Raw genomic sequence first — 14,825 nt, 5'->3', positions numbered from 1 at the left:
CTGTGGGTGGAGCTTCTCTCCTCCTATAGCGTGGATAGATTCCTGTGGGTGGAGCTTCTCTCCTCCTATAGCGTGGATAGATTCCTGTGGGTGGAGCTTCTCTCCTCCTATAGCGTGGATAGATTCCTGTGGGTGGAGCTTCTCTCCTCCTATAGGATGGATAGTGTTGTGGGTGGAGCCTCTCTCCTCCTATATTGTGGATAGGTTCCTGTGGGTGGAGTCTCTCTCCTATAGGGTAGATAGTCCTGTGGGTGGAGCCTCCTATAGCATGGATAGATTCCTGTGGGTGGAGCCTCTCTCCTCCTATAGCGTGGATTGAGCTTGCCAGAATGTGCAGAGTCTAAACTAACTCACTGCTATTCACTGCAGGAGTTGGCCCATGCAAAATTCTTTGCATCTCAACAGGGGTGGCGGGTGTCGGCCTCCCATGCCCCCAAGAAAATAAGGGGGCAGCACTGACAGCACCCCGAGCATAGAAGGTATTTTAACCTGACGGCTCTGAACCACTTAAAAAGGAACTGTAACAAAAAGCCCCTGGGGGTACTTACCTGGGGGAGGGGTAACCCTCTGGATCCTAATGAGGTTCCCCCGTCCTCTTCACCCTCCGGGATCCAGCTCTGCTGCCTCCGAAAATACAGCCGACAAGCGTGTGTCGGCTGTGGTGCGGGCGCAGCAGTGCCTGCAATACTTACTCTCCCGCCTCCAGCGCAGACGCAGTCGCGGCTTTCCAATGGCCTCCAGCGGAAATGGCTGAGGTCCATTCTACTTCGCAAGTGCCTCGTGCCTGCCCAGTAGGGATCGGGGTCGAATATTTCTGCCCATCAGACAGCCGCTTCTACACCTGCACTGGAGCCAGGAAAATAAATATTTACATCGCTGCTGTTTGGGGGCTGCCACCTTTGGATCCTGGAGGGTGAAGAGGACAGGGGAAGCCTCATTAGGAGACAGAGGCTTCCCCCTCCCCGAGATAAATATTCCCAAGGGAAGTTTCCTTTGTTACAGATCCTCCTTAAAGAGGAACTTCAGCCTAAACAAACATACTGTCATTAAGTTACATTAGTTATGTTAATTAGAATAGATAGGTAATATAATCTCTTACCCACCCTGTTTTAAAAGAACAGGCAAATGTTTGTGATTCATGGGGGCTGCCATCTTTGTCATGGTGGCAGCCATCTTTTTGGTTGAAAGGAGGTGACAAGGAGCAGGAGACACAGTTCCAACTATCCTGTGTCCTGATAACCCCTCCCAGCTGCACACGCTAGGCTTCAAATGTCAAATTAAAAATGTAAAAAAAAAAAAATTGCACCAAAACAGCAGAACGAGAACAACATCAGAAATCCCATCATGCTTTGCACAGCATAAGGGGAAAACTGCCCGGGCAGTTTTCTTCAGCGCAGCTAAAAATAAGGCTTGTATAAGAGAAACCAAGTTCTGATGCTGTGAAACTGTTAAAGAAACACCAGGCCTTTTCAGTGCTGCTGAGTCAATTTTTAGTCTGGAGGTTCACTTTAAGGTCCGTACATACCTTATACAAAAGCAAGTCTTTCCAACCATGTTGTCCGCACACCGATATTACAAATGACCGACTCCTGTGAATACCGTGCGTGCAAGTGGAAGTCACATTACACACCACATGCGCACATTCTGTAGATATCTGCTTAACAGCCGACTGAGTGGATCCGCCAGATTGGGCAAAATGCCCAATATTGGCCACTCATCATTGGTGAAATCTGTCGTTCGTCTGACATCTCCACCACTTTTTTTTTTTTTTTTTAATTATAGCGTGTATATGCTACGGCCAGAACCCGAACGTTTGGCCACTTCGGGTTCTGGCCAGTCAAAAATAAGTGACCGGGCTACTGCCAATCGATTCCTGATGGCTCTCTTTCTCCTAGGGCTCTGGCTCCTCCCCCTGCCCCCTCCTATTGACTTGTGGCAGCTGAGGACACCCGCATGCTTGCAGAGTGGTTCCGCGCGGCAGGGGAAGCAGAGCGGGAACCACTGCAGACATTGCTTCTGCCAGCACCCGCTCTGCATGAACGAACCTCACAAATTCCTACTTCCCTGCCGCGACAGATGACTCAGGGTACATTGCATGTGTCCCCGGCTCACAGAAGTCAATAGGAGGGGGATAGGGGGAGGAGCCAGAGCTGGATAAGAAGAACAAAGCCGCCAGAAATCTGTTCATTTCAGGCCTTGGCCGCAGTGAGACGCCACTTCTAGTTTTGACTGTCCAAAACCCAAAGTGGCCAGACTTCGACTTCTGGCTGGAACATATACATGGTTTTACTTCATCTCCTCATGGTGGATTCTCATGGGTTCCTTTTATAAATAAATAACTACGATAGACAGCGAGTGTGAGGCGTGGATGGGAGCAGAGTGGCCACAATACCAGGAAGTGGGGGGATTCAGGGATTTTACTGGGACGAGGATATTCTGAGACTGAGCCGAGGCCAATGCTGAACATCGTTGTGTACAGAACTTTCAGAACTTTCACAATCCACTTCCTGTTCTCTCTCTCCTTCTAGGTGAACAAGGAAATCGTGTCAGGGTTGAAATATTTACAGAACACCTTGAGGAAAGGAATCAGAGGTAAGCTTTTCATTCACAAGCATTAAGTCAATCAGCAAAACGATAGGTATCGAAGAATCAGGCTGTGTATAAGCCCTTTTCATTCGCAATGGAAGAAGCAGGTTGGTTGTAGGACGTAGGTTTGGAATTGGGTCGGGTATTGGAGTGATAATTTAGGTTCCTCTCAGTTTAAGCTCCCAGTTCAGAGTTTGCATTGGACCATACCAATATTACAGCATTGGACCATACCAATATTACAGCATTGGACCATACCAATATTTCAGCATGTGTTTCATTTTGGTAGTCATGCCTGTCCTCAGTGACATCACATGGCCCGAACTAGTGATGGAATGAACAATGCGAACAAATGTTCGCAAACTGAACATTCGCAGTGGACCCCATTGATTTCAATGGCAGGTATAGCAGTAGGAGAACAGAGGCGCCAGCAGGATAAAAGTGGATAAAAACTTTAAAATTTGCTGGGAGGAAGTGGTGGACTTACCTCCATAAAGCAGACACGAAAGACTGTCTGAATAGTAGTCACATTTATTAATTAGTACCCCAAAACAGTGCAACGCGTTTCGCAGGCCCAGCCCGCTTCATCAGGCAATAAAAATGGGGACAAGACTGTAGACAAGAGACAGTACATTATGCTATAGTAAATTCTGCAAATTTGCATATTAATATATTGCATATCATAAAGCATACCATATGAAATAAATAGCTTCGTGGAGATGGCATAAAAGAGTTGGGTGTGCAAGTAGACAATAGGGGGTAGAGGCTATGGTGCTCGTGACAGTAATGGGCTATGGGGTGTTATTTTACACAGATTTGCAATGAGTGGTATTGGTAATGGAAAAGGGTATATGTCAAATCTCACTTCTAGAGTTAAACGCTTCGAACTTGACACCATAGAGTCAAAACTTAAAAAACTGAACAGGGACCGTCTAGCGTATGCTGAGCATCGGGAGAGGGAACGCAAGCCACGTCCCATCCCCGCTGCGCAGCCGATGGGCCCCAATCATCCACCTCCACCACTGCCCCCACTTATGAGTCTCAATATTCCCCCACCCACATATAGGTTCCCACCCTTCCCACCACCTCCCATTCTACTCCCCACACCAAAGGCACCAACACCATCCTTAGCACTTCCCCCACCACCTTTGCATACACCTCCAGCCTCACACACTGTTCCCCTACCACACCCCAACACCGTACCCAAGCCCACTCCCTTCATGGGTATGGCCCCTCCCCCAAACAGTTTTGATCTCACAAAAAAACCCACAGCAACTCCAAAAACCCAACGCACTAAAACCAACAAGAAAACATCTATCACCTCTACCCCCCGTACTGGGGCCGGCAAAAAAAACAACAAAGACCAGACCTCTATCCAATTCAACTTTATACCCAATGGCCCCCCGGCAACATTGCTCAAAACCACTCAGAACACTAACATCACTAATTCAAATACCACTCCCACTATACCTGTTACAACCACCGTTGATTCACCTGCCCAAGCATCCCAGATTAGCATCTGCCATTCGGACCCCGACTCTTTAGACTTTACGATACACCCCACCCCACAATCCCCTACCAATCAAAACCCCAATCCACCCCAGGTCAATACTACCACCAACTCACACAAACTCCAAACTGATATAAAAACCTTTTTTCAAATGACTAATGACAACCCCACCTCCAGCAGTGAATCAGCTAACCACACCCTTTCCCCCTCTTTTTTAGAACTTCCCTCAGCACTATCACAAAACATTCTCTCTACCCAGTTACCAAGCCCGCGATCAGAGATAGTACTTTTCCAACTCACCAACAAATCCAAACGAACACTACCAGACATAGAAAAAGAGGAAGTAGAGGGAAAAGGAAAAAGAAACAAACCATAATCACAACCCCACCCCCCACAAAAGCTAGCAGATGCATTTTCAATTTATCAGACCACATTCTTAGCACCCATGAGACTACTCTCTTAGAAAAAGGCCTATCCTTTTGCCCAACTAATCAAGTCAATACATTCGAACTTTTCTCAGATCTCAATAGTTATATCCGCAAACTAACACTCAAAAGACATTTTGCCATCAAAAACCTCAAACCAGTCGATGCCAACAACTACATACATTTCAATAGCTTTCACCACCACCCTTGGATTACTAACACCCCCTACAGTCAATACAGAAGAATACATAGGAACTGCACGGACCAATCACAATTTGACATTCAATCAGAGATCCTTACCAAAAAATTCACAGACCGCCATTACCCCAAAAAACTGATCAAAGATGCAAGATACAGAGCCAAACATCCCAACCCTCATACCACTACCAAACAACCTACTAATACTACATGCCCCCCCAGATTCATCACTCGTTACAATGCCCAACATCTGTCCATCCGCAATATCCTAAAAAACCGATGGGACATCCTTATGCAAGACCCCTATCTACGACCTATACTACCCACAACACCATCAATTACATATAGGAGAGCACCAAATCTCCGCAATCTCTTAGCGCCAAGCAAATTACGTATACCAAACCAACCCACCACCCTTCAAACACAGGAGCCTGGTTGTTTCCCTTGCAACAAAAACCGTTGCACAGCCTGTCAATTCATCAACACCTGCACATTCTTTGTGTCCTCCAGTACCGGTATTCAATATCCCATAAAAAAACACCTCACCTGCGAATCTAAATTTGTCATCTACCTCATTTCATGTCCCTGTCGACTCCAGTACGTGGGGAGGACTACACAGTTGGCCCGCAGCAGAATCGGACAACACAAAAGAAACATCACTAAAAAATTCCCCCTTCACAGCGTATCACGGCACTTCTGCACTCACCACGCCAATAACCCACAATTCTTCAACATTACACTAATTGACTCAATTGATGCAAGTTCATCAAACGCATTCGAAAAACTAAAAAAAATTGAAATGTTCTGGATACAAACTATAAGAACCCTCAGCCCTGAGGGTCTGAATGAAGTTCTGGAAAAAATTTACTAAAATACCTCCTGTACCGTTTTTCTTTTATCTTGGCCGCTCTCTTTTACCCTTTTTTTGTCTTGTTTCATGACTTTTTATTTATTGTATTTTATTTTATTTGTCCCAATAAGTTTTAGTGTAACCGTCCATTTTTACAACTACACCTCTGGCTTGATTATTATTCTACATATTTTTATGTCAAAAAGTGTAATTTGGTTTGATTGTTATGTGCTTTTTTACCAGTTGCTACAATTGTCCAGGACTACTAAGTTGATCCATATTTGGTTATTTTTTATATTATATTTATGTTTCTATTAATTTTATGGTGCTTTTACATGTCTATTTATTCTATTAATTTTTATGTTGCTCTTACATGTCTATTGATGCTTGTGTCTTAGGACCGGGTCATAACTTTTTGGTCCACTAGATGGCAGCTAAATACTTTTACACATCAATCCCTCTGTCAAATATACTAATTTTATTCCCACTGGATCAAATCATTATATTTATTTAAATCTTGAAAAAGACCTTTGCATATTCTTTTTTACTTAATTTATTCTTTTGCCCATTTACAGCATCCAAACACCAATGAGTAGATAATGCCCCGGCCGGGATTTGAACCCTGGTCTCCCATGTCAAAGACAGTGCCCTTAACCAGTACTCTATTCAGCTAGTACACTATTCAGCTGCACATTTGGTAACCATGATACCTGTATCCGCCCCCCAACTACCCAATACACCGAACACAGGTGGCGAGAGCCCATTGGCTACTCACAAGCCCGCCCTAACCCCACCCACCCTTCCCAAAAACCCAATTCACTGAACACAGGTGGCGAGAGCCCATTGGCTGCTCGCACACTCACCCTAACCCCGCCCACCAAATACCTCCCATACATCTAATTGGCCCTTTTAGCAAGAACCTGTATATATAAGGAGCTGAGCGTCCTCACCACTTCACTGAGGCGCTACACCTGCTATTGCTGAAATTCTGGTGAGTTCTTTGTTATTTTATTTGCACACTTTACCCTGTATTTCTGGCCCCCTGTTCTCTTCTCAATGCTCTATTACCCATTACTCTTGCTGACATATACCCTTTTCCATTACCAATACCACTCATTGCAAATCTGTGTAAAATAACACCCCATAGCCCATTACTGTCACGAGCACCATAGCCTCTACCCCCTATTGTCTACTTGCACACCCAACTCTTTTATGCCATCTCCACGAAGCTATTTATTTCATATGGTATGCTTTATGATATGCAATATATTAATATGCAAATTTGCAGAATTTACTATAGCATAATGTACTGTCTCTTGTCTACAGTCTTGTCCCCATTTTTATTGCCTGATGAAGCGGGCTGGGCCTGCGAAACGCGTTGCACTGTTTTGGGGTACTAATTAATAAATGTGACTACTATTCAGACAGTCTTTCGTGTCTGCTTTATGGAGGTAAGTCCACCACTTCCTCCCAGCAAATTTTAAAGTTTTTATCCACTTTTATCCTGCTGGCGCCTCTGTTCTCCTACTGCTATACCGTGTCCACCCCTGGTGGAGGGGTGATCTACCCCCTTTCGCATCTACAGAGAGCCACTTCTTATCCCTGAGTGAGGACAGGTCTAATCTCCTCACCTGCCTATACAGTGGTTGCCTGTGTGGTAACCCATGTTTGTGAGTATAATTTTCTCACGATAACCTTTACTTCATTTATGCTTAACATACTACACTATATTGGGCTCTCGGTTTCTCTACACTTTGTTAATGGCAGGTGAACTTTAGCAGTTAATGCTAGAAACAAAAACACAGAGAAGTACGTGAGTATTCACAGCCTTTTACATGAAGCTCGGAATTGAGCGCAGGTGCATCCTGTTTTCCCTGATCATCCTTGAGATATTTCTGCAGCTTAATTGGAGTCCTCCTGTGGTAAGTTCAGATGATTGGACATGATTTGGAAAGTCACACACCTGTCTATATAAGGACACGCAGTTGACTGTTCATGTCAGAGCAAAAACCAAGCATGGAGCCATAGGAATTGTCTGTAGACCTCCAAGACAGGATTGTGTCAAGGCACAAATCTGGGGAAGGTTACAGAAAAATGTCTGCTGCTTGGAAGGGCCCAATGAGCACAGTGGCCTCCATCATCTGTAAGTGGATGAAGTTCAGAATCAACAGGACTCTTACTAGAGCTGACCATCCATCTAAACTAAGCGAGCGGGGAGAAGGGCCTTTAGTCAGGTAGCTGTCCAAGAACCTGATGGTCTATCTGTCAGAGTTCCAGAGGTCCTCTGTGGAGAGAGGAGAACCTTCCAGAAAAAACATCTCTGCAGCAATCTACTAGCCTGTATGGTAGAGTGGCCAGACGGAAGCCACTCCTTAGTAAACGGCACATGGCAGCTTGCCTGGAGTTTGCCAAAAGGATCCTGAAGGACTCTCAGAGCATGAGAAAACAAAATTTGCTGATCTTATAAAACAAACCTTGAACTCTCTGGTGTGAATGCCAAGCATTATGTTTGGAGGAAACCAGGCACCGCGTATCACCAGGCCAATATCAATCTCTACAGTGAAGCATGGTGGTGGCAGCTTGAGGGATGCTGCAAAAGAGGAATTGGGAAACTGGCCAAGCATAGATGTGCCAAGCTTGTGGAATCCTATTCAGAAACACTTGAGGTTGTAATGGCTGCCAAAGGCTACATGCACACATCAGACCATAGTCTTTTGAAAATGAAAGATCACAGACCAATTTTACCCCCTTCCATGTAGTATGAGAGCCATACTCTACACAGTCTATTCTATGGAGCTGCACTCCCCATCAGATAGAGATCTTACCCCCTTCCATGTAGTATGAGAGCCACACCTACACAGTCTATTCTATGGAGCTGCGCTCCCCATCAGACAGAAATCTTACCCACTTCTATGTAGTATGAGAGTCACACCTACACAGTCTATTCTATGGAGCTGCACTCCCCATCAGACAGAAATCTTACCCCCTTCTATGTAGTATGAGAGTCACACCTACACAGTCTATTCTATGGAGCTGAACTCCCCATCAGCCAGAAATCTTACCCCCTTCCATGTAGTATGAGAGCCACACCTACACAGTCTATTCTATGGAGCTGCACTCCCCATCAGACAGAAATCTTACCCCCTTCCATGTAGTATGAGAGCCACACCTACACAGTCTATTCTATGGAGCTGCACTCCCCATCAGACAGATCTTACCCCCTTCCATGTAGTATGAGAGCCACACCTACACAGTCTATTCTATGGAGCTGCACTCCCCATCAGACAGAAATCTTACCCCCTTCCATGTAGTATGAGAGCCATACCTACACAGTCTATTCTATGGAGCTGAACTCCCCATCAGACAGAAATCTTTGCAAGATGCTGCACACACAGATGCTGTAGACATTCAAAAGATCAGTATTTGCAAAAGATCTGTTTCTGCCAAAGATCCGTTCCTGCAAATTGCATTCATAGTCTATGAGATCTGCAGATCCTCATACACACCTTGTTTAACTGACATTCATCTGCAGATCTGACAATCATCTGCAGATCTGAAAATCCATCCTGGTGGATCTGATCTGCAGATAAATGTCAGTTAAACAAGGTGTGTATGATGATCTGCAGATATCATAGACTATGAATGCATTTTGCAGGAACGGATCTTTGGCAGGAACAGATCTTTTGCAGATACTGATCTTTTGCATGTGTACAGCATCTGTGTGTGCAGCATCTTGCAAAGATTTTTATCTGATGGGGAGTTCAGCTCCATAGAATAGACTGTGTAGAGCAGGGGGTCTCAAACTCGTGGCCCGCGGGCCATTTGCGGCCCTCAATTCAATATTTTGTGGCCCTCGCCGGCAAAAGCTTCGCTTCAGTGCTCCCAAGTAATCCGCCGCATCCCCACCGCTAAACGAGGGCTGCAGAGCCCCCAAATCGCCCGGGGGGGGCAATCCACCGGCATTTCCTGGAAGGGGCAGAGCTTTCAGCTTCAGCTCTGCCCCTCCTAATGTCAATCCCCGCACGGATCGCCGCCTCTCCCCGCCCCTCTCTGTGAATGAAGAGTGAGAGGGGCGGACAGAGGCGGCGATGCGCCGCGATTGTGAAATTCCTTATGCGGCCCAGCCTCATCCTGACTTTGCCTCCTGCGGCCCCCAGGTAAATTGAGTTTGAGACCCCTGGTGTAGATTATGGCTCTCATACTACATGGAAGGGGGTAAGATTTCTGTCTGATGGGGAGTGCAGCTCCATAGAATAGAATGTGTAGGTATGGCTCTCATACTACATGGAAGGGGGTAAGATTTCTGTCTGATGGGGAGTGCAGCTCCATAGAATAGACTGTGTAGGTGTGGCTCTCATACTACATGGAGGAGGGTAAGATTTCTGTCTGATGGGGAGTGCAGCTCCATAGAATAGACTGTGTAGGTATGGCTCTCATACTACATGGAAGGTGGTAAGATTACTGTCTGATGGGGAGTGCAGCTCCATAGAATAGACTGTGTAGGAATGGCTCTCATACTACATGGGAAGGGGTAAGATTTCTGTCTGATGGGGAGTGCAGCTCCATAGAATAGACTGTGTAGGTGTGGCCCTCATACTACATGGAAGAGGGTAAGATTTCTGTCTGATGGGGAGTGCAGCTCCATAGAATAGACTGTGTAGGTGTGGCTCTCATACTACATGGAAGGGGGTAAGATCTCTGTCTGATGGGGAGTGCAGCTCCATAGAATAGACTGTGTAGGAATGGCTCTCATACTACATGGAAAGGGGTAAAATTGGTCTGTGATCTTTCATTTTCAAAAGACTATGGTCTGATGTGTGTATGTGGCCTAAGGTGCATCGACAAAGCATTGAGCAAAGGTTGTAAATACTTATGTACATTTGATTTATGGTTTTTTATTTTTAATTAATTTCCCAAAATCTCAAACTTTTTTTCACATTATTATGGGGTGTTGTGTGTAGAAATCTGAGGGAAAAAAATACAACTAAATGTACTTTTGAAATAAGTCTGTAACCTAACAAAATGTGGAAAAAGTGATGAGCTGTGATTACTTTCTGGATGCACATGTTATATGTGGTAGAGATGGGAGGGGTACTTGTTATATGTGGGAGGGATAGGAGGGGGAGGGAGGGACTTGTTATATGTGGTAGGGATGGGAGGGGGAGGGAGGGACTTGTTATATGTGGTAGAGATGGGAGGGGGGACTTGTTATATGTGGTAGGGATGGGAGGGGGGGACTTGTTATATGTGGTAGGGATGGGAGGGGGGGACTTGTTATATGTGGTAGGGATGGGAGGGGGAGGGAGGGACTTGTTATATGTGGTAGGGATGGGAGGGGGAGGGAGGGACTTGTTATATGTGGTAGAGATGGGAGGGGGGACTTGTTATATGGGAGGGGGAGGGAGGGACTTGTTATATGTGGTAGAGATGGGAGGGGGGACTTGTTATATGTGGTAGGGATGGGAGGGGGGGACTTGTTATATGGGAGGGGGAGGGAGGGACTTGTTATATGTGGTAGGGATGGGAGGGGGAGGGAGGGACTTGTTATATGTGGTAGAGATGGGGGGACTTGTTATAGGAGAGAAATTATGTTGTACCATAGAAGGGACATGATGGCAGCACTTGTTATATGTGGTAGGGATGGGAGGGGGGAGGGAGGGACTTGTTATGTGGGAGGGGGGAGGGAGGGACTTGTTATATGTGGTAGGGATGGGAGGGGGGAGGGAGGGACTTGTTATGTGGGAGGGGGGGAGGGAGGGACTTGTTATATGTGGTAGGGATGGGAGGGGGGAGGGAGGGACTTGTTATATGTGGTAGGGATGGGAGGGGGGAGGGAGGGACTTGTTATGTGGGAGGGATGGGAGGGGGGAGGGAGGGACTTTTTATATGTGGTAGGGATGGAAGGGGGGAGGGAGGGACTTGTTATATGTGGTAGGGATGGGAGGGGGGAGGGAGGGACTTGTTATGTGGGAGGGATGGGAGGGGGGAGGGAGGGACTTGTTATATGTGGTAGGGATGGAAGGGGGGAGGGAGGGACTTGTTATATGTGGTAGGGATGGGAGGGGGGAGGGAGATACTTGTTATATGTGGTAGGGATGGGGTGGACTTGTTATAGGAGAGAAATTATGTTGTACCATAGAAGAGACATGATGGCAGCACTTGTTATATGGAACAGGAGGCATAGTGGTGGCACTTGCCATATGGGGAGCATCATAGCTGCTACTGTTACATGGGGAGATACTGGCTGCACTTGTTATGATAAAAGGGACATAACGTCACATATTAGATGAAGGATGTGATTGTCCTACTTGTTATAGTAGGGTGGAATGGTGATACTTGTAATACTATAGAATGGTAATTATTATTATTTATAGAAGGAAAGTAATCGTGGTACTTATCGCAATGTTATGTTAATTACCATTCTTAATTCTGAAAGCCCATTTTCCTCTCTTTGGCAAACAGTTGACAAAGAAACCCACATGGTCGGCAGTTACGGTCCTCGGATCGAAGCATACGAGTTCCTAACGCCGATGGAGGAGGCGCCCAAAGGCATGCTGGTCCGGGGGACCTATAACATGAAGTCCTGGTTTACAGATGATGACAAGACCAACCACCTGACCTGGGAGTGGAACATGTGTATAAAAAAGGATTGGAAGGAATAGATGGGAACGAGAGCTTCATCATTATGTTATTTAGGGGGATACAATTATACTGCTTATTAAAGATTGTACAAGACTTATCATGGTTTCTACATCTGTTTTCTAATAGTTTCTTGTAGTTTCTAAGGACAAAAAAATATACAAAACTTGTAAAGACCGTATTTAATAAAGAGAAATGTTTAACTTCTCCCATGGACATTGTTCAGACTGGAGAACCATCACTGATTTCTTATGAAGTAATGGTATGTGAAAGTGTTTTTATTCTATCATTAAATACAGGAATAAAAAGGCCAAAAAGACAAGAGATTTATTTGTACTTTTGATCCTTTTAAAGCAGACCTGTCATGTGAGAAACATTAAGGCAGCTGTGGCCTGCTTCTGAAAAATGCTTATCCTCTCTTATGCTGATCCTTTGGCTTTTGCTTACTTTTTGCCTAAATGATTAACATGCATGCAGCCCCTTCCCTGCCTGTACATTCACTCCACACTTAACCCCTTCTCTGCCAACACAGTCCTTTTGCAGTTACCTTAAATACTTGAGTATAAGCCTAATTTTTTAGCACAAAAATGTGCTGGAAAGTCACGCCCTCGGCTTATATGCGAGTCAGTGGAGCAGAGCGGAGGGTAGAGCAGATTTTGTTACTGGCAGAGAAGTGTAAGGATTGTGCACTAGTGATCCTGCTCTTGCCAGCTGGCTCCCTGCTGTGTCCGTGCCCCCCCCCCCCCCCCCCATCCCCTGCAACATGGTGTGCAGAGTGCGCTGCTCAAGAATACCTGTGTCCCCCGGCTTGTGGAGCGGAGCGTGCAGCAACTGGTCAGCGGAGCAATGATCGGGGATTCTTCCTGTGTGGCAATATCTATCTAAATCTGTCTCATGTCTATAACGCCATCTAGTGGCGTGTTGAGACACAGCTGTATCATCCTTGGGGCACATCTGGCTACTGTGGAGGGGGCTTATACACGAGCCAATCACTTTTTCCCGGTTCCTATGGGAATAGTGGGTATCTCGGCTTATATGCAGGTAAGCTTAGATGAAAGTATATACGGTAACCACTTTTCTGCCTCCATAGTCAACCCACTCTTAATCCTTTCTATGCCTGCACAGTCATCTGGCACTTAACCCTTCCTTTGCCTGCATAATCACCTCATGCATAACCCCTTCTCTGTTTACTCGTCAACCTGCACTTTTTTTCTTAGCAGGGAGAGGTGGCAGCGCTTCCCAAAGCAGGCTGCATCTGAATGACTACCAGCACAGGCGTGCAGAACCTAGTTATAGGCAGGGTACACATCTTGCATTCAAAACAGATGCACCAAATTAACCTTAAAGGAGAACTGTAGTGAGAAGTGTATTGGAGGCTGCCATATTTGTTTCCATTTAAGCAATACCAGTTGCCTGGCAGCCCTGCTGATCCTCTGCCTCTAATACTTTCAGCCATAGCCCCTGAACAAGCATGCAGCAGATCAGGTGTCTCTGACAATTTTGACAGATATGACAAGATTAGCCACATGCTTGTTCCTGGTGTGATTCAGACACTACTGCAGCCAAATAGACCAGCAGGGCTGCCAGGCAACTGGCATTGCTTAAAAGGAAATATATATGGCAGCCTCCATATACCTCTCACTACAGTTCTTTAATGGAGGATGTTACCTTCTAAAAGGATAGCCTCATCGCAGTGGAGGGGTCCAGTACGGAATACTTTGCATTAGCTCAGCTTCTGCACTCTGAGGTAAAGGAGCCACCCCCCCCCCCCCCTTCTCTCCATGTTTCCATTGGCTACTCAGTTGCTCTCATAACTCTCTCCTCCTATGTGCCTGGATAGTGTAACGGTTAAGGGCTCTGCCTCTGACACAGGAGACCAGGGTTCGAATCTCGGCTCTGCCTGTTCAGTAAGCCAGCACCTAGTCAGTAAGGAGACCTTGGGCAAGACTCTATCACTGCTACTGCCTATAGAGCGCCCCCTAGTGGCTGCAGCTCTGGCCTAACACTGCTACTGCCTATAGAGCGCCCCCTAGTGGCTGCAGCTCTGGCCTAACACTGCTACTGCCTATAGAGCTCCCCCTAGTGGCTGCAGCTCTGGCCTAACACTGCTACTGCCTATAGAGCGCTCCCTAGTGGCTGCAGCTCTCGCCTAACACTGCTACTGCCTATAGAGCTCCCCCTAGTGGCTGCAGCTCTGGCCTAACACTGCTACTGCCTATAGAGCTCCCCCTAGGGGCTGCAGCTCTGGCCTAACACTGCTACTGCCTATAGATCGCCCCCTAGTGGCTGCAGCTCTGGCCTAACACTGCTACTGCCTATAGAGCGCCCCCTAGTGATTGCAGCTCTGACCTAACACTGCTACTGCCTATAGAGCGCCCCCTAGTGGCTGCAGCTCTGGCCTAACACTGCTACTGCCTATAGAGCGCCCCCTAGTGGCTGCAGCTCTGGCCTAACACTGCTACTGCCTATAGAGCGCCCCCTAGTGGCTGCCGCTCTGGCCTAACACTGCTACTGCCTATAGAGCACCCCCTAGTGGCTGCAACTCTGGCCTAACACTGCTACTGCCGATAGAGCGACCCTTAGTGGCTGAAGCTCTGGCCTAACACTGCTACTGCCT

General features: G+C 46.5%; 1 protein-coding gene across 3 annotated transcripts in view; it reads left to right on the top strand.

Moving 5' to 3' along the window:
- The window catches only part of LOC137525371 (rho GDP-dissociation inhibitor 1-like), a 139,294-nt gene extending 126,986 nt beyond the window's left edge, over positions 1-12,308 (top strand). For all 3 annotated transcript variants that reach the window (XM_068246432.1, XM_068246433.1, XM_068246431.1), the window contains exons 5-6: positions 2,529-2,592; positions 12,032-12,308. In XM_068246432.1, coding sequence (XP_068102533.1) covers positions 2,529-2,592; positions 12,032-12,231 — 264 coding nt within the window. In that variant the 3' untranslated portion in view covers positions 12,232-12,308. The remainder of the gene's footprint in view (positions 1-2,528; positions 2,593-12,031) is intronic.
- Positions 12,309-14,825: the final 2,517 nt, after the last annotated feature.

This window comes from Hyperolius riggenbachi, chromosome 7 (assembly GCF_040937935.1).
Source record: "Hyperolius riggenbachi isolate aHypRig1 chromosome 7, aHypRig1.pri, whole genome shotgun sequence".
Classification (NCBI taxonomy): Eukaryota; Metazoa; Chordata; class Amphibia; order Anura; family Hyperoliidae; genus Hyperolius; species Hyperolius riggenbachi.
The sequence above is the reverse complement of the archived record's forward strand: the minus strand, read 5'-3'. Positions and strand labels throughout refer to the sequence as shown.